General features: G+C 40.9%; 1 protein-coding gene across 1 annotated transcript in view; it reads right to left on the bottom strand.

Annotated features, from left to right (window-relative positions):
* AUTS2 (AUTS2, activator of transcription and developmental regulator) overlaps positions 1-20,231 on the bottom strand; it is a gene marked incomplete at its 5' end in the record, with an annotated part of 542,556 nt that overhangs the window by 16,860 nt on the left and 505,465 nt on the right. Inside the window, 9 exons of the mRNA XM_014525401.1 lie at positions 301-357; positions 667-738; positions 2,119-2,148; positions 3,917-3,988; positions 5,330-5,425; positions 9,412-9,456; positions 9,954-10,174; positions 11,106-11,359; positions 13,055-13,532. Of these exons, the coding sequence (XP_014380887.1) occupies positions 301-357; positions 667-738; positions 2,119-2,148; positions 3,917-3,988; positions 5,330-5,425; positions 9,412-9,456; positions 9,954-10,174; positions 11,106-11,359; positions 13,055-13,532 (1,325 nt within the window). The remainder of the gene's footprint in view (positions 1-300; positions 358-666; positions 739-2,118; positions 2,149-3,916; positions 3,989-5,329; positions 5,426-9,411; positions 9,457-9,953; positions 10,175-11,105; positions 11,360-13,054; positions 13,533-20,231) is intronic.

Below are 20,231 nucleotides of genomic sequence, written 5' to 3'. Positions count from 1 at the left end.
CAGGGTTTAGCAACTGTTCATCATCTCTATATTCTGTATAGATCTGACTTCTTATAGTCAGCTTGCATACTCGTACTCACACCGCTCTTTTTGTAACATGCAAAGTAGCTTTCTGACACACAACACAAGCTATTGTACTAAGAGCAAAGAACCTCAGTTAGTTCAAAAGTTCAGGAACAACATGGCCTTTTCACCAAAAAGCATGGTGGGAATCTCTTAAAGATAAAAATAACACCTTTCAGAAAGCCATCAGAAAATCAAAATAGGATTGTAATATGAAAGGAAAATACATATATTTACGTTTGTACAGCCCCTAGCATAATGGGGCCCATCTTGCCTGTGGACCTGGAGATGCCACTGCAATACAAATGTTACATATTAATCACCACCTACTGGTATGTAGGAGGATATCAAGAACCCTTCATTGTGGTAACAGTTTAACTTAGTTTTGACACCTTCTATACAACTATCCAGAGTATGTTACTGCATAAGCCACCAGCATGAAATGGAAGGATACAACAAAAGCAGGCCAAAATACATCTGTGCTCCATAAGATAGTTTCAATGAGTTATTAACCATGGCACAAACACATGAACAATGAGGGGGACAGACTGGATTTGCACTGTGAAGATTGCTCCAGATGCATGCATTACAAAAAGGACTGACCTTGACTTTTTGTTGATGATGATATATCTGCCAGGCGATGTGAACATGCATAGCACACCACTTCCCAGGTTTCTGTATAAACAAAGATGTATGGAATTAATCAAGAACCTTCGAGAACTATTATTGGGCTTTTTGACTACTATTGGGCTGCAGCCGTCACTGATTCCATGTTCTCATTAAACTAACACTGGGGACTTGTATCTATATTTTCTAAAAAGCTGCCTGCCGTTCAGAAGAAAGCACTCGGGGCCAGTTCTCTGCTGTGTCCTGACAGGAGGGGCCATTAGAAAGTTGTTTCCGCTATCTTTGCACCACTTGGAAAGTAAAGTAAGGCAGAGAATCTGGCCCTTGAATTTATTTGGACTTTCAGGAACGATGTGGGTTATATCACTTTCTCCAAAATAAATCCACCTATAGTTTTAGCATGTCTCAAAGTCTTCTTATGCTAGCTAGCTCCACTCAGGTGGTTGAGAAAGAGGCTTAACCATACCACTTCAATGATACTAATTAACACCTCTTATTTTGCATAAATAGAATGCTTTAAAACTGTACAATCAAATTATTTTTTTTAACAGTGCAATGATTTTTTAAAAATGGTTCCCATCAAAGAGATTACAAGAATTAAAAAAAACCCCAAAAAACAATTAGCCTAACATACCAGGTGAGTCTGGTCCCCCTCTCTAAATTTGTCAACTTTTGCTTTCCCATTTACCTTTTGTTGGGTGATATGCTAGTCAAGTAAGCCTACACCGTTAACTATAGTGTGTATAGTTAACGCCATATTTAATGATTTTTGCTCAGATACAAAAATGGATGGTGCTTTTCAAACCATTTTGTAGTTTAAAGGCAGCCTAACCTGGTGGTATTCTCATAAGCATGCAGCATGGCATCTGGCCAGCAGCTAAAGAACATAAAAAGCATCTGCACTGCTTTAAAGACTGGACCTTTTAATTCCTAGGCATCTAGTATACTCCGTGTCTGAAATGGACTGTCCATCTAAATTTGATAGTAAGCTTCCTGGGGTAGGAATTTTAGGTTCGGTATAGTACTGAACAATATTAATAATACGCTGTAAATAATCAAAAGCTCGATCCCACAGTCTTTTCTTAGGCAAAACAACAAGGGAGTTCTGCTATGGTAGGACTAGTACAGGATTTGGCTCAGTAAACCATGTGAGCCAGCATGATAGAAGGATTATCATATTTAACCTCCAGAATTCATTGTGTGAATGGGCTGTGTCAGAAGCACAAATAATAACTGCAGACTTCAAAAGTGCACATTTTACTTGTGTAACCACAAGATACATGCATAGAGGGAATAACCAGACTACTTAATAAACATGCTACCAAATACCCCATTTACAACATGCCATTTCTTCATAATTAGTCTGCATCTTTAACCCCACTGGGAACTAAGAGAAGCTTGACAAACTAACACAAGAAGGCTCCTTACCCTCAACATGGGCCTGAACGGATCTGTCAACTGTGAAGAAAAAATGACAGCTTGGTTACATGCCTGTCACTCAAACAATTGCTCTAATTAACAAATTTGTATTGCTTCATTAGGAGGCAAAATTAAAATGTTAAAATTTTACTTTCAAATGAAGCCCTTTTGGATAATAATTAGTCCTTATCCTCGGTGTTAGAGCCAATCTCCCTCCCCCCTGTGACTGTTGTACCTAAGTGTTGACAAGCAACTAAACAAGTCTCATAAAGAGCGTTCTGCCCTCCGGCATTATTATTAATTTGTTGATTTAACACTATAAAAATGGACAGTTTGCTAATCTGGAGAAAAACATGAATGTGCCCTTTGGGCAAATTTCCTTTCTAGTCTTTCAAAGGTGGATAACTTGGGAGGAGACAGAGAAGTAGATTTGGCGACCTTCCTGAAAATCTGCTGGAAAAGAGTGGTGCTAGAAAAGTGCTATCTAGCAACTATGGCTATGTAGTGACTACAGTTTAATTCTTGGAAAGGAAAAAAGGAGCTTTAATTGAAATGTTAAATGCAGCCTAGTATTGATTTTTGTTGATCAGGTTGGACTTAAAAGATGAATTTTCATGCTGGAACAAAATGTGGATAAACAATGTTTAAATAAAAATGGAGGTTTTGATATTATTATGATTATTATTATTATTATATTTGATGTTTTGACCAGCCGTTTTCTTCTTTCCTCCTTTGTTTATACACTGACTATTGGTGTTTTGACTAGCTTAAATAATTAGAATTGGAAACATGAAGCCAGTCATGTATTCCTGAAATGTTTTGGATGTCACGTCAAAAACAGCGCAACATGGGAAGGGAGATTTACAGACATAAGAAAATGCTTTGCAGGAAGCACTGATGGCACAATATATTATACTGGAACAGTCAAAACTGCTACGAGTTGAAAGGAAGGATATAGCTAAATGACTTAATGGAATATACTCTCATTATCTTCTCAACTAGATGACAACAGAGACAAAAATGCAGTTTCTTTTGGTATAAAGCCAAATAGCAGCACTGGCTCAGAGCAAAGTAAACTACTAGGACTCGGCCTAACTCATAATTCAACCACTGGAAATAGCTTTGCAATAGGCAAAAACTGAACCCTACTGCGGCCTGAATTTTTAAATAGAACTCTCCATTGTTTTTGGTTGGGAAGTCTGCTTAGAAACAGATAGCATAAGTTCTGCTTATTGTAGATCATATATATTAACAAACAAAACTTATTAGCCAGCCTGTTGACATGTATCATTTGCAAAGCCACAAGCCGAAAAGCCAAGGGAAAAAAAAATCTGCTTGTACAGTTTGGAGTTAAAATTCAGAGGCACCAAATGATCAACCAATTACATCAATGCTTCATCAGCATTATCACTATGGGAATTACTGTCATTGCCCACAATAAAACAAATCACAGACTATCAGCATAAAACTTTGGAACATTTATAAATTTAAAAGCTCTTTTGGACTTTATCCCTTTGCACCTGAGGTTGTGGATCTCACATAACAGAGAGGAGAAAGGTTTTTCACTGTCTAATATATTATGCTAATGATAGGTGCAAGTAAAGGTCATTCTTTCAAATTGTTGTAAAGCCTGATCATGCGCTCAGACAATAAAACACACACCAACTTCAATAGTGCAGGCCCCATAAGCATTTCTGAGATGCTCATCTAGGTACCAGGAACAGAGAATCTTGTATTCCTCAGGATTGTCTGGATTAATAGCTTTAATGGCATTCTGGTCTAAAATGGCATAACATTTCCAACATACCCTTGGGTCTTTCTGTAGAAGGGTATGCGGGACAGTTCCGGGTCTGGCTGCGACATCAATAGGATTGGAAGTCTAAAAAGGTCACAAGGAAATATCATTAGCAGGGAGAAAATGTGTGGCTAAGAATCTTTTTCCCCCCCCTTACATTATCATTCCCCTCAGTAACAAAGAGGCTACAGTATTTTAAGAGGAGGAAAGAATCACAGTTTAATAAAATGCATGCAGACAGCCTCTGTCTTCAAGCTCCAATTGTCCAAGACCTTCTGGTTATTCAAAATGAGGTAAACAGTTATATAACACAACAGCAATAGTTACACTGGAAATTCCTTCCATCGTCCAAACCATGATTAACCGGGTTTATACAATGCTTGCAGCAGTATCTGGAGCATCGAGCTTGTACTGTATTACTTGTCAAGTCTACCATCTGGAAATAATCCACTAATGGGAGTCTGTCACGTCAATATACCGGAACAGGCTAAGAATTTCAACTTCATTGTCAATACATGATATTTTAAAGTCACTGTTCGAGTGTTTCTAAACACAATTCAAAATGATTTGTTAAAGCACGGCTCTCAGGAAATACTAAGTCCTATTTAAATAAACGAACAGAAGGCCTTTTCTGTGTTTTGGTTTAAACATTCAGCCAATACAAGGAACGGTGTCTCTTTTCCCAAAGATTTAGATACAGTTGCTTCCTCCATTAAAAAAAAAAAGGAAAGAAAGGAAGAAAGAAAAAGAAATCAGCTTCAGTACAACTAACAATTAAGCAACAGAGTTAACAGCCTGATTACCATACATATGAAGAATTCCACTAATGAACCGCAATCTACATATTCAATCAATAAGCTGGCATGAATGGTTCAATTTATAAAAAAAATGAGTCTTCTCTGTAGAGATTTAGGTTCTGATCCTGCAAAGACCATAAGCCATATAAACCAGATTTGCTTCTCAGCTGTGGGTGCAAATCAAAGAAAACTTCAAAGCAGAAGAATCATTTTGTTCTATAACATGTATAAATGAGAGAACCAAGCTCATCGCGGCTGTGTGTGATGACTGAACAAACAGGAAGATGGAGTTTCCAAAAAAGAGAAAAGGAAAGAAAAAAAAAGAAGTTGCTTATTAGATGACCTTGCAACAAATATAAACATCGGTTCTATATGAAAACCAGTTGGCTGCGTTCTCCACTGATCCCAGTATAAACCTGAGATCAAAGAGAATTTCCTCCTCTTTTCAGTTACCCCAAAGTAAACCTGGAGTTAGCTGTCATCAGTGGAATTACTGCAAACTTACATGAGTGAAATGGATACCTGAATGTGTTCCAAGACCTGTACCACACTGCAAGCCTAAAGCTAATCTGGACTCAGCACACACTCATTTGGGTATGAGGAATACAAAAGTAATTCTTATTTTTACCTTCGGTTGAAATGCTCCTTGTAATGAGCCAAAAGGACCGGTGGGAGGAATCATTGGAGGAATACCTGATACAGCTGGGGGATAGGAGTGAAACAGCTATAACAAAGAGAGAGAAAAACAACATAAATTGGGGCATGGTTGTAAAGATGCATCTACCAACTTCAACGAGAATTCCTGTGCAATTCTAAGGAAATGAATTGTGGAGAAAATTGAAAAGCACTGAAGAAATGATCTCAATGCAACAATGTTAGTCAAAGCGGTCAATGAAATGTTCACAAATGCCATGGATGTTTACTTGAGAACTTAAAAGTAGTTTAACTATCAAACAGCCAGCAAACTATTCCCTGGATTAGGCCATCCTAATATGAAGCACTTTTGCAATGGTTCAATTTTTAAATGGCTTAAAAGTCCTAAATGGTTATATATTGTAAATGGTATCAAAAGGAAGGAGGGATGATGCACAGTCAAGTAAGACTCACAGAAAATTACCATTTAATTGGGGGGGAAAAAAATCCTTATGAGTTCTAGGGTTTTATGCCATTAAAACCCAATTAGTACTTTAGATTTTTAATAGTATCTGTAGGAAATGAGAAAATACACAATTCTTACTTCATTAGCTTGTTTTAGAGGACATCCTGGAACATTTAATGTTAAGATAGAGATAATCTGATTTGCCAAAAAACATCATTTAAGCAAGTAGCTGTGGCAGGAAGGAAGAAAAGTCTAAATTTAGGGTATCAGTTTCTATAAAAAATGAAGTCCTAAAGCGTCAAAGCACAAACCCTGAGACAACATACACCTACACTAGACCTCGCTGGCCGCGAAGGATCTTCTTGCTGTAAAGAAGTTCGGGCATGGAAAGCTTTCCTGCAGTAGTGCATACCAGCAAACTGGGGAACAAGCACGCAAACCACAGTGTGCAAATCACAACTTGTCTCTGTGGTCAGACCGTCAGCCCCCTAATCATGATAGGAAGGAGTTACTCGCTCAAGCAATTCCACAGACGTTGGCGTGACTGTTCAGGGAACTGCTTACCAACAGGACTCAGGAGTTCATAAGATGAGTCTCGGGGTGTATTATTCCAGTACAGAGCAAGACCAGGCTGTTACCCAGGAATTGCTGATAATCCCACTGAGGTCCAAAAAACTCTGACCTAGTTTGGTGCTGCTTTAAACCCAGCCTACCTGGCACATATCCCCTGTGGCTGTTAAAAATCCACCTACTAATAGAGCCAATCTCAGATAAAACTTCTCTGTCTGCTACTTTTAAGATCCAAATAAAGGTTGTGTTTCATGAGTTAATGGCTAACTGAGTAGAAGCAGAACTGGGTAAAGCCAAAGACAGTACATGCAGAACGGTCAAGCACCGAGTAAGCCGCGTTTCCGTGTAAATCAAGTCTGTCAAGCTGTTGCTGAATTTGTTTATCCCACGTATATGTTTTTCTTAGTCCCTTTCCCTTTCGTTATTCTCTCCCAAGGTCAGTTAATCATATTTTAGTGACTGTGAGCTGATAAATTATTTCAATAATTTAGCTGTTCCCAAAGGTTTATTAGCTAAATGAAATGGCATGAAGTCTGCTTCTTTCATAGCACAGTCCTGCTGTTGCTTTTAATTCTATTTTATTTAGACCTGCTCTTTTCAATGACGCAGAAAACATTTTCAGATTAGCCGATATTGAACTGAAGGCATTTGAGGAGTCATTACTAGGCAACTGTCCTCATTTACAATAACTGTTAATGTCTAAAATGTGTTTTAAATACCCTAGTGCCTACTGCATTTAATTCTCCGTGTAATATGCTAATTCCAAAAGGTGGAAAGAGACATAATACTTAATATTTTATTGGAAATGACTAATAATAAGGAATGGTTTCCTTGCAGTTTTATAACAATTGGTAAGTTAATTAAATGTGACCTTTCCTGAAGGTCAGAATTATTATAAAACACAGAAGATCTCTCTCCATTATCTTTATATCAAATCAAACTCTGCCAGCTAATGTAAGACATTTTTCATCTTCAATGTTTACTTTTGCCCTCAATGTCCTCTGCCTGAACACCTTTTCCCCTCTTTGGCTTTCCTCATTAGAAAATTCATGGGTGACAGCTCTCCTGAAGTGCAGACCAGCCATCTCATGCAAACCCTACTGAACCTTTATCTAATCCTAACTTGGTATCAACTAGGTTGTTGAGATAATTCCTTGCCTTAATGTAGCCAAATCTTAAATAGGAAGAAAGCGTATAATCAAAATAGTCAAAAAAAGGGGCGGGGGGTAGAGAGGAAGGGGCAGGGAAACAATGACAATTATTTCTGTTTCTTGTGTGCCTTACTACTACTTCTATTTTCCATTCTAGAAGAGACAGGTTTTGACTCTAAAAGTAGCCTTACAGGTTTCTTCTCCTGCAGCATTTATTTGTGATTCTGCTTCTAACTTCAAATATATTGCTGGATTTTCTCAAGGTAAGTCTAGCTCTTAGGCCAGGTCTAAATGAGAAGTGTCAGTACAGCAATGGTCATTAGGGATGCAATATTTTTATGACATTTTCACACTCGCAAAGACCCTAGTGTGTATGTGGTTCTGCCAATATAAAAATGACTTTGGCAACATAGCTCAAGGAACCAGTACAGCTACAGAAATGTTCGCCCATATATTCCAGCTACTGTAGCCTTAGTTCAATGCAGGATATGAATGTAGCGTCAGAATATTTTGGATATTACTATATTACTGAGTATCAAACACAAAAGGCTAGGATTATTTTTCATATATATATCTACCCCATTCCATTTATTGAGACATCACTGAACATGATGGGCCAAATTTTCCCTAAGCATGAGTTCACAGAGCTCCTTTGAGTTTCAAAATTCATTTATTGCACATTAATTTGTTTCTCCAATTGAATGTTTCCTGCTTGAATCAACATGCCACAATGGCGATAGTCTATTTTAGAAACTGATGTCAAGTTCAGCTAATAAGGTTGCAATCTTGCAAATACTTAAGCATAAGCAACTTTTCTCACGCGAGTAAAACTGAACCCTAACATAACTAACAAACACCCTGACCCTGCAAATCTTTATATATGGACTTAAAATATCTCTAATAAGGCATATTCAAATCAGTGGAATGATTCTCATGCTGGAAGTGAAATACATGGATTTAGACTTAAATAGTATATAAAAATACTCAGACTATCATTTCAACATTTTTTGCCCAGTTCCACTTCTAAACAAAACCAACACATATAGCCAGTGCTTTGCAAATTTCTGAATGCTGATGCAGTACTCATTCTCTAATCAAAATATCATTATGCGAGTTAAAATTCTTGCCAGATCCAAAGTCTTTGTGTCTTTTACCAATAAGATGAAGTTTCTGGAAACAGGGAAAAACAACCATATTTTTCAGCCACATATAAATTAGTTCTGCAAATTTGAAAAGCTAAAGCTTTGCAAATAAGTTGCATCCAATGGTTTAAACTATACTCTTGATTATTAATATTCCAGTTATCAAATTACAATGCTTTATCATGTATGTCTTAGCCATATTGCTAGATTCACATTACTGTCATGAAACAGAGCTTTCAAAATGTAACAAGCCCAAAGCATGACTTTGAAATCTGAAGTAGACAAGGTTTCAGTTTTTATATAGTGAAATATAATATATTAGTAAAACTATTAAATTACCTACCCCTGAAGGGTTTGTATGATAGTTTGTCATTTCATTTCAAGTTTCCTAGGAAAAATATCAGTCTAATAGTTTATGGCAGAACCGAAAGTGTGATGAAATTATTGGTGTATCCTGCTTCACGTAACACAGTCAGCTCTTTTGTCTCATCTTTTTCACATCAAGCCTCTCTTCACATGGTTTATGAGCAAAAGGTCTTTTGATTTTAAAAGACGATACTGCATCTTTATCAGAAACAAGCACCACAACTGCAAGCTTTTAAAAGCCAAAGCAACCAAGAACAATAATAGTAAATCCTGGAGCGATGATTAAGGATAGATTCAACATTCTGCAATTTACTGAGCAGCAGTCCTAGCTCACTACAGAAAAGCAATTAAATCAGTTTGTAAACACAATAATAAAACTCACACTGTGACGGTAGAAGGGGTCAACTTTTGTAGGGTATTTGTCAAACTGCAAAGGGATCAAAGCACAAACTAGTTACTTTGTATTTTGCTGCTTATCGCTTCACTTCTGTTTGTAACACTCAAGATGGCTTTTCTACTATTCGCCAACAAACCAAGCTAAACAAATACACAAGACTTTTGCGTTGCATAGGAGTTTGCATTCTTTCAAATAAAAAAAAAAGGCCTGTAGTAAAGAGAGGAAAGGAATAAGCACCCAAAAAGCGCTATTCCAAGTTGCACAGACATCTCACACACTACAGTACATAGTCAGCAGGCTGAGTTCATCAGTATAAACGCTGCCATTTGGTACTCATTGTTCATTACCAGCACATGTATGGCAGTCATGAGAAAGAAAGCCATTCCACCTCTGGCAAAGGGTACCTGAGCAACAGCGTTTTGCCTCCATTAAAGCTGACATTTTTTTATTGACTTTTTTTTTTTTTTTTTAAACAAAGAATAGAGTTGTGCTCTACTTATCCTCACATTTCTGCCTGGGGTACGCACCATGGGTGGTGCTGGCGTTGGCATGATGGCTGTGGGCGGGATGGCGTGGGGGAAAGGCGTAAAGGTGTGCTGGTGTGTGTGTTGATGTGTGTGCTGGTGCTGGTGCTGGTGCTGGTGGAACTCAGTCCTCAGGTATGGTGGCGGGCCCAGGGAGGCCCCACGATCGGCACTTTGGGAAGCCAAAAATCGTGTGTTTAGTTCCTGACGAAGAAGATCTTGCTCTGAAACAAAAAATAAACCACAGGTTCAGGAGCTTTGTCTGTAATCCCAACTTGCCGTTGCTCATTTTGGCTAGCAGAAATGTATTTGGGTATCCCCCCTTTTAAGGGCAAGCTATTTTCTTCCAGCTAATGCTGAACAAGTCACAGGACTTTCCTTCGGTTGTCTCAAAAGGCATCAAAAAGAGAATAAAACCACCCACTTTCCCTTTTGCCCCACAGTTTATCTTCACTGCACAGTTACTTTGAGTTATATAACTCAAGGGCTATTCTTAAATCGAGTCTTCTCAACACAAACCTGAACTCAGTTCTTGCAGTATATCTATAGGATATTGGCTGGCTCATCCACAGGTATAGGTTCACCTGAGTGAACACATCTCAGCAGACACTTAAGACCACCTTTCTGCAGTGTGCGTGCAAACAAGCATCATTTGAGCACTGCCAGTCCTTCAATGCCACAGTCAAGTGGGAAGAAGTCCATGCAAGAGCTTAAAACTGTGGAATTTGTCCTCATTCATCTTAGCATGACATACAAGTGCTTTCAGCAGGCACTGCAGAATGGCTTCTCACTCCAACTAGGCTAACTTCAAAGAAGCAACTCAAGTATGGATAACTAGTGCAATGAAGACGTATCTCCAGATGATTCAAGTAACATGTGCCACCACATGCAAAGCATCCAACGTGTATTTACCATGGGAGAACACACAACATGAAGCCTCCCAGAAATACTTTCCAAGAGTGGAAAGAATCTCTCTGGAAAGACCTGAACCCAGTTTCTGTTCTCCAACAAAGCCCAAACCTGTCAGCGATGACAGATCCTCTGTCAAGCAAGTATCCTTTTGTCTTCTTGGCCAAAATAAAGTAAATGTGACTTAGAACGGAGAGATGGGTTTTTAGGTCATGCATATTGTACTGATACGCATCCAAGGCTTACCTGAGTAAGTACTACCAGCTGGATGTCCTGGAACCTGCAGTGTCCCTGAAGTCAATGGAGGTGGAGGAGGCAAAGCCGTAGGAGGGGCAAACATATTGGGGTGATGCGGGTGTGCAGGAGGTTGGAGGGTGGGCGTGAAGGTGTGCAATGGGCTGTGGCTGGGTAAAGAGAGGGGGAATGGTGAAGCGGAGGGATGGTGGGATATGTGGGGAGGAGGGGCCTGAGTCTTGGCTGGAGTACTGCTCCTGCTGCTGCTGTTAATAAAAAGGAAAAATAAAAGGGGGAGAAAAATGATATAGCAACATATCAAAGGAAGAAAAGCTTCATTCCCTTCCCAGAATACATGTTTAGCTAATGTTAATGAAACTGTTGGTATGATTTTGTCATTCCTTCCTGAAACCTTCTCCCCTGCTGTTTCCATGAACTTTACTTCCAATCTACTCTCCACGCAGCAAAGGCAAGGTCGGTTCTTCTACAAGAGGCTGGGACTCTGAAGTTAAGTCTTATCAGCCCTCTAACAACATGTGAACGATCCACAAAGGAATAATCAACTCTGTGTGTTTATTACTTAATTAACAGGTTCTCTCCATCAGATCGCTTCCAACTGGTAGTTTCAGATAAAGCAGGCTCAAATCAGTGATCTTTACACTAACAAAACAGTTTTCATTTTTATCGCCACTAAATAAAAGGAGGAAGGAGACTGTAGTAGACATGAGACAGACTACAGAAAATTATTAATGGCTACATGCTTACTGTGTAATTGCTTCCTTTCCTCTTCCCACAACAACGATTGAGGAAGAAGTAAAATATTTCTTTGCAGTTTTTCAGACAATACTCCCTATTAATTAACTTCTTTTTAAAAAGTCGTCAAATTGCTGGTGCTTAGTTTTACTTCGCATCATTTCAAGAATGGGATTTCATGGTTCTGCTGCACTGGAACCTAAAGAAACCTAGCACCGCTTTGGCTAAAAGTAAATCAGGATCGTGTATAGTGGTAGCTCAGACTCTAGCCTTTACTTGAAGCACAAGGCATCCATCAAAATGGCTTAAAATGGGGTATTGGAGGGTTCCATTTCCATAAGGAAATCCCAGCTGGGTAGAGAAAGGACTGTCCTGAGTTAGGGCATCAACCTAGAAGAGGAGAGAGCTGAAGTCCCTGCTCCCGTATAGCCTTGCTGTGTGACCTTGGTCACATCACTTCATTTCTCTTACTTTAAGCCACCTAAATCTAGACCGGGAGCAGCATGTGCAGCCATTCACCACTGCCGGTATAGCACGGGCAGCCCCAGTAGGTAACTTGGGGTGGGAGGAGGTACTGGAGAGATGGGGGGGAAGACCCTGGCAGGTCCCCCAGAGGGAAGGGTGCGGGGGTTGTCTGCAGGGGGAGAAGAGAGGAATAGCACAGTCCTGGGATTAATGGTGAGCAGCTGGGCTTTCCCAGCCACAGGGCTGTGCTGTGAACATGCAGAGGCATTTAACCCCCTTCCTACCCAGGGGGTTAACTTCTTCTCAATCTAAATTAATGCATCTCCTGAGGTGCACTAACTGCAATTGGGCCCGCCGTTTTTAGCTGAATTAAACTCTCTGAACACTTGCACAAATGAGTATTTAAATCGATCTAACCCTGGCTAGGTTCGTAGATTCATAGGCACCAGGACTGGAAGGGACCTCGCAAGATTATCGAGTCGATCTAAAAGCGACGCCTATACAGACCCGTGGTGTGATTTCATAGACATTAGGGCCGGAAGGGACCTCGGGAGATCATCGAGTCCAATTTCCCACCGTGAGTCCATTCATTTCAAGATCCTTTTGAGTTTCCAGGAAGACAGGCCCTTAAAAGCAACTCCTCCTCTGTGCACCATTCAGCCAGGGATTGGGACATCTTCACCAGGCCATAGCATGCTCTTTCATCACACAACCTCAGCATGAAAGCACATTTGTTTCCCTACCTTAAGCTGTTGAGGCTTAAACTGCTGCTGTTGTATGCAGACAACGGCTGAGAGAGACTCTGCGAGGACGGGTGAGGCTGTACTGGTGGGAGGGTCTGATGGACGGTCTGCACAGGGGACTGCGGCCTTGGGGGGCGCTGAACTTGAGGCTGAGGTGCAGGCTGACACTGGGCTTCTTCTGGAGTCTGTGGCAGCTGGGAGGCTTGCGACTGCGGGGGCTGGGGAGGAGCCTCTGTACGCTGGACCAGTACAGGGCTCGGGCAAGGTGCCTCAGGCTGTGGCTCCAACTGAGGCTGGACCAAAGGCTGCGTGACCTGAAGACAAGGGTCTTTAGGCACCACAGGCTCAAGTAATGGGTCTTTACTGCTGTCCTGGCTCTTCTCTTGACTCCTTTCTAGTCCTGATATTTTCGGGACAGCTGCCCCCCTTGCATCTGGGTCGTCATTTTCAGTTAGTGCACTGACTCCTAACTCTTTATCTGCAAAAACAAGAGAGACAATTGCCAAGAGTGCAACCAAGTAGGGAAAACAAAGAAAACCAATGTTCATCATGGATCTCTTAGCAGTTTTAGTGTTTCTTCTTTTCCTACAATAGACTTAAAAAAAAAAAAAAAAGAAGTCTATATCAACTTGAAATCTGATCAGCTTCGACAAAATAAGTTCAATTCTTTCTGGTCATCACGCTGCCCCCGACGCTGTTTCCTAACATTTGTGGTTTTTACAGTCAGATTTTACATTTATAAATGTTTCTAATTTGTCCATTATTACACAAAAAACACAGCCAAAAAAAAGGAAAACTGGACCCAATTCTGCAAAACGCTTCAACACGTACTTATCTTTACAAAGGAGAGAAGTACAGTTCAACTTAACAGATCAAACTACATTCACTGTTGTCACCCTTGAGAGTTCAAAATAAGTTTTGCCACGCAAAGATTAAGATACACTGCTGGGCATCTAAGGAGTGGGGGAATCACTGGTTGGCTTAAAAATAGCAATACTTTTTGAATCCTCTGAATTCAACTTCTAGTTGGTGTTGAATTTAGGTTGAAACATGAAACATTTAGGTTTTATGTCTATGTTGTTTTATGTAAGTGTTACATTAATGCTCATCGATTCTAAACAATCATCTTCCTTTTGAAAAGTAGTCTACTACCCATAACTTAAAGGCTAGGGACAGAAACTACACACAAACCATTATAAGTGATCAGAAATCAGTTCAAATCTGTAACACAACAGAAGTTCAGTGCACATAAACCACTTTCAAAATGGCCAAAACCAGTTTAAGATAAACCTGAATGGATGTAGTATCAGGCTTAACTGATTTTGGTTATATTGGTTTATTGAATTTGTCCCAGATCCCCTCCAGATTCAAGTTAACTCTCAGTCCCCCAGCATCCCACGATGCTTTGCACCTTCCCAGCAAACCCCTCCTTGCAGGGTGGGCAGTCTAGCCTTGGCTCAAGCTGTCCGCTCCAGTCAAGTAGGGAGCAAGCATACTCTGTCCCTCCCTCCCCACATCCAAGCATCTGGCCCGAGCCACTGCAGGCCTGTGGCTGCACCGCTGGAATCTAAAGTGAATGTCTGTCCACCTGCTTGTCGGTTCAATCTACGCAGCTTAAGACTAACCTTCACAGATTGAATCGATTCAGCCTCAGGCTTTTTGACTATCTGTACTTACCCAGAAAGGTACATTTAATACAAGAGTTACAAAAGGTAGGAGGGTGTATCACTGGAGGGAGGTTCGAAAGGAAAATGACTACACTTGTACACCTCGGGGGCTGATCTGCTGAGAACCTGCAAATCTTCTTGCAGTCGCTGAGTACTCAGCAATTGTGAAACATTGGGCCTCTTAGGCTTAAGCCATCAGCAATGCTAGGGAAAAGATACCTAGGAAAAAATATATGAGTTCATTCAGTTTGGGGTTCTGAATAATTCTCAACAAGAAAATAAATTTTCCTCGCTTTTTGCTGATCTTTAGGGATAAAATGCTACTAAAAATGATGAAATATTGAATAGCAAAAGGCAAATTAAGCACACCTGTATTTCAAATCTCAGGTAACGTATGCGAATATCAGATGAGAGTTCCCCACCCACCCCCCGCATGCTAACTGAGGGAAAATACCTCCTTTTATAATTTCAGTAAATACGATAAATAAAAACCACTAACAACATACTGCTATCCATCTATCAACAGAGCATGTGGCAACAGCATTCCTAAGTTTCAAAATTTTATGCCAAGTCTCAGCATTAGTTTTTAAAACCCTAGCAGCTGGAGGAGCCCGGCTGCAAAGGAATTTCAGCTTCCATTCAAACAGTAAAATAAGAGCTTCATATTCTTGGATGGGGGGGAAAAAGGTTGAAAACCTAAAAGAAATGCAACCTCGAGGGCCAGAAACTAGAAGACAAGTAAAACAATCCCGACACTTACTAATGAAAAATTATCCCATAATGTTAAAGATCATCTCCTGATTTTTGGATCCCGTTTCAGCCCTGGGCATTCACAAATCATGATGATATTGCTCATGTGCTGACATTTTGGGGTTCAACAGCTACAGTACAACTTGTGTGGGGAGAGAGTATGGGGAAGCCCATGGAACAGCTACTAGGTCTACAGCACTCCTTGGTGCACCTCTTCAACCGGTAACAAGAGCCACTCTCTCCAACACCATATTCAACCTATAAAGCCCATTGCTCCCCAGCCCCCCACACACATTTGCCTCTCCCTTTTTAATGCTCTTCAGTGCAGCCAAGTTTAAGTACAGTTGCACCTTATGCAAATCTATCTGTGAAGATACAGGCATGCTAGAGAGGTCAAAACATATCATGTTATATTTGAATCATCTGGTTTGAATTTTACAGTGGTAAAGAAGAATATGCCCTAGGGAAGCATCTTTGCCTCACTAGTCCAGAGGAATTTGCCAACTCGGCAAAAATGGCAAATTAGTCAGGTAAATTAGGAATTGTTCAGAAGGTTTTCGAAGCTGAACTAGAAATGCAGAAAGCAACTGCTGAGGAGCAGTTCTGGCCTGAACTGGTGGGTACCAATATGGCGCTATGCCCTTCCTGCAGGTGACCAATGGGGTAGTTTCTATTTTATAATAACTGCAGAGGCTGCCCAAGGAATCTAGGCCAGAAAAGTATGGGGTAATGCTGGGACAGCAGTACGTCTCCTCGGGAATAAAAGTAATTACTCTGATGTGTGCCCAAGGTGTAGCACATTGCAATTAGATTGCAGGTTATAAATAACAGAAACTCAGTTTGCATTAATTCTTTGGATCAGTTTTGTTTGATCAAACATTATTAAAAGTTAGATGGAATGAGATCAGTATATATGTCAAGACAGGACCCAGCTGTGGAAAGAGAACGAAATGAACAACAGATTGCTCGGGAACATGTGGATACATGTTCCCAATCCCCAAAGGGTGAAGAGTTATGATATTTTGCTTTTTAGTGAGATGGCATGATAATTATGGCTTTGAGGGCTTGGCCTTGTCATTAGACATTTCCTACAAGATGAACATAGTAGGTAGTCTGAGAACACAGCAGAGGTGATGCCTTCATTTCAGAGGGAAAGCTTTGCACTCAGAGCCCTTCATTAAGTCTTTCTTATGTCGTATTTTTAGTGTCTCTTGTGTGCGTAACATTTATTCAGCAGAGCCCTCTGCTGCAAGGGTGAAGTGCAATTCCTTATACAATACCTTCTCCTCCCCTGGGGAAAAAAAAAGCTATGAATTTAAGTGTCCCCTGTGTATTTTTCTTGCTGCTGCTTATATCTTCATTATGCAGTCCCTTAAGGATGATTTCCATTAGTTAACAGCTTAGAAAATGCTATGTTTAGTGGGATAACACTGCTCCAAATTTATTTTATTTAGGGGATGTCAAATGTTGAACGCTCTCTTTCTCTCATGCCACTCTATCTACACTATACCACAACACGGTATCAAAGGCCCAGGAGTCTCTCTTACACAAGTCTTCCCAATAAATGTATGTCTGCATGACCAATAATTAATGTATATAGTCCAAAGAGAATATTTCAGTTCACAATATCCTATTTAGGGACTTGTAATCCCACATCACTGATGAGTGCTATCCATTATACATTTCTTCTGGAGGATTTTAAATATTTCTCAGTAGCATTCCAAGGTCATATATTCAAGTTTATCCCTTGCCCTTCTAGCACTTCTCACACATACCATTACTTCTCAAAGCTTTATTCACTAACCACTGGAAACTAGACAGAGAGAGACCCTTACTTCACTATGATGTAGATGATCCACTAGAAACATTTCTGTGCCCCTTCAAACAATACGGGAGTATTTTTTTCATCCAAGAACAAAACGTGCATCCTAACTTTGTTTTGGGGAAGTCTCAATACCTAATTTTGGATAAATAGTCGGTTTACTACCTCGGTAAGCACTGATATAGGATTTTCTTCATAGATGATGTGTAAGTGTTGACAGTGAGGGGGCACAACTCTGCACCACCACCACTGCTCCTGGGTGCTGGCTTTGGCTGGGCTGCCACCATCGACACAGAAATCTGGGGTGGGGGGCATGTGCCTGTGCCCCCCTGCACGCATCGCCTGTGCCTTTCTTTCACCAGTATGGTGAGGTTCTACCGATCAGCTATCAAATTTTACCGAGAAAGGGATAACAGCATGTAATAATGATTCCTTGAGTACTGAGGAGAAGCATTTGCTAAGCTTGCAGGCATACCGAATTATTAATATGCAACTTGCATTTTATGCTTCTTCTCCTCTCTTTGCCCTTAAATGGGTCTTAAATCTGTATTTTTTTCTACTTTTCAGTTAATGCAGAACACATTATGGGCTCTCAAGATGCGGGACTTGGTCCTCCTATTAATCTAAAGGAAGTTCTCAATGTGCTGGGTCTCCAGGATTACTGTTCAGTCAGAACAATAAGACCAGAACAATAGGCTATGATGTCAAGACTCGTAAACCCCACTCACATATGTGCATATAAAGCACAGATATTCTATATGCATGAGTTACATATATTGTATACAATATAATGACATGAGCAGGCATATATTCATGCGCTCCTGTTCGTGTATTTGTTAAGTATAACATAGAATCATAGAATAATAGAAAACGAGGGTTGGAAGGGACCTCAGGAGGTCACAGTCCACCCCCCTGCCCAAAGCAGGACCATCCCCACCTAGATCATCCCAGCCAGGGCTTTGTCAAGCTGGGTTTTAAAAACCTCCCAGGATGGAGCTTCCACCACCTCTCTGGATAACCCGTTCCAGTGTTTCACCACCCTCCTAGTGAAAAAGTTTTTTCTACTATCCAACCTAAACCTCTCTTGTTGCAGCTTGAGACCATTGCTCTGTCGTCTGTCATCTGCCACCGACTGTTCAGCTCCATCCTCTTTCAAACCCCGCTTCAGGTAGTTGAAGGTTGCTATTAAATCCCCCCTCGGTCATTCTCTTCTGCACACTAAACAAACCCAGTTCCTTAAGCCTCTCCGCATAAGTAACATGCTCCAGTCCCTGAACCATTTTCATTTCTCTCTGCTGGACTCTCTCGAATTTGTCCACATCCTTTCTATAGTGGGGGGCCCAAAACTAGACAGTACTGCAGATGTGGCCTCACCGGTGCACAGCAAAATGGAATAGAACTTCCCACGATCTGCTGGCAATGCTCCTACCAATGTAGCCCAGTCTGCCATTAGCCTTCTTGGCAACAAGGGCACACTGCTGACTCATATCCAGCTTGTTGTCCACTATAACCCCCAGGTCCTTGTCTGCAAATTGTGTAAATACAAAAAATGTGTACGTATCTCACATTATTGAGATATATAACATACAGGGATATAAACAATGCACAGAAACAGATAGTGATCATTAAAACCCAAGCATTTCCACCTTAAACCCCTTTGTCTGTCTGGCCAAGACTCCTTTCTGTAATCTGAATCCTTTGTCTCATTCAGCGGTGCAATGGAGTTAGAATCTGGCCAGAAATGGCCCACTAAAATAGCCACCTCACCAGTAGAAACTTTGCTGCATTGATATATAGCCTATGACAACACATAATGAACACTGAAAACAATTAAGGTATCTGTGATGAAGAAAAGATCCACCATTTCTCAGACAGCAAGTTAGAGCAGCTCCTTGACTACTCAAACTTTCTCTTGGACTAGATCGAGAGAAACTACTGTCTCCTAAACTAGGATCCATAATGTTCTGTCCGTGGGTGCATGTAGGATTTTGAAAAGCAGGGTGCAGATAGTGTGGTACCCCCTCACATACAACCTAACATACGTTTTGCAAAATGCAGGTCAGTGAAAATGCAAATGCATGGCAATAAGGTTCAAAGGGAATGGGAGACAAGAGGTGTAAAAAGGTAGTTGTGGGGAGAGGGGAAGGGGGAAGAAGGTGATAAAATGTAGCTGGTAAAATGCAGACAGATCTGGGGTTATCAGATGGCAGGCAGGTTATAATGTGTCATAAAGCCAATGTCTATATTTAGTCCATTATTGTTTGTATCCAGTAGATTTATGAAGGGATCTTCATAGGCTCATCTACAAAAGGTGTTTTGTAAGAGAGACAGTGCTTATCTTGTGAGAGGCATGCACCTACAGCAGTGGCACACACGTGCCCAGGCCCAGCAGGTCAGTCCCTGGGGGAGGGAAGGGGCAGGAGCTAGATTGAGGCCCCCGCGGTGAGGGACAGTGCCACAGAGGCAGGAGCAGGGGTAAGTTGAGTGGGGCCCTGGCCGGCTGGGACTTACCTGCTGGGGCGGTGCACCCCCAACAAACTTTTTTTTCCCTGTGCCTTGATCTGTCCTCCCCGCCTCCCTTTCCCTCCCCACAGACTTACCTGCTGGGCGCAGGGAGTGGAGGGCTGGTGGCAGCACACAGTAGATCTTGGGTTGCTTTTAAATGCCAAAGGTGATCTCCTACTTAAAAAAGACCTATAGGTAACTGGGTATTCTGGTCTTTGATAGATTTTCAGTGTGCATTCGTTCTGGTATGCAGTTGTTTCGTTTCTCCTACATATTTTCCATCAGGGCATTGGATGAGATATATTTCATTTCTGGAGGTGCAGGTGCAAGATCCAGGACTGGTGATGGCAGAGGTGGATTAACTCATGGGCCAACCGAGCCCAGGCTCAGGGGCCCTGATTGTGGCTTTCTCTTCATCCCGAGAGAGGGAGGC

Source organism: Alligator sinensis, unplaced genomic scaffold, assembly GCF_000455745.1.
Source record: "Alligator sinensis unplaced genomic scaffold, ASM45574v1 scaffold1182_1, whole genome shotgun sequence".
Lineage (NCBI taxonomy): Eukaryota > Metazoa > Chordata > Crocodylia > Alligatoridae > Alligator > Alligator sinensis.
This window is presented reverse-complemented; position numbering and strand designations above follow the sequence as displayed.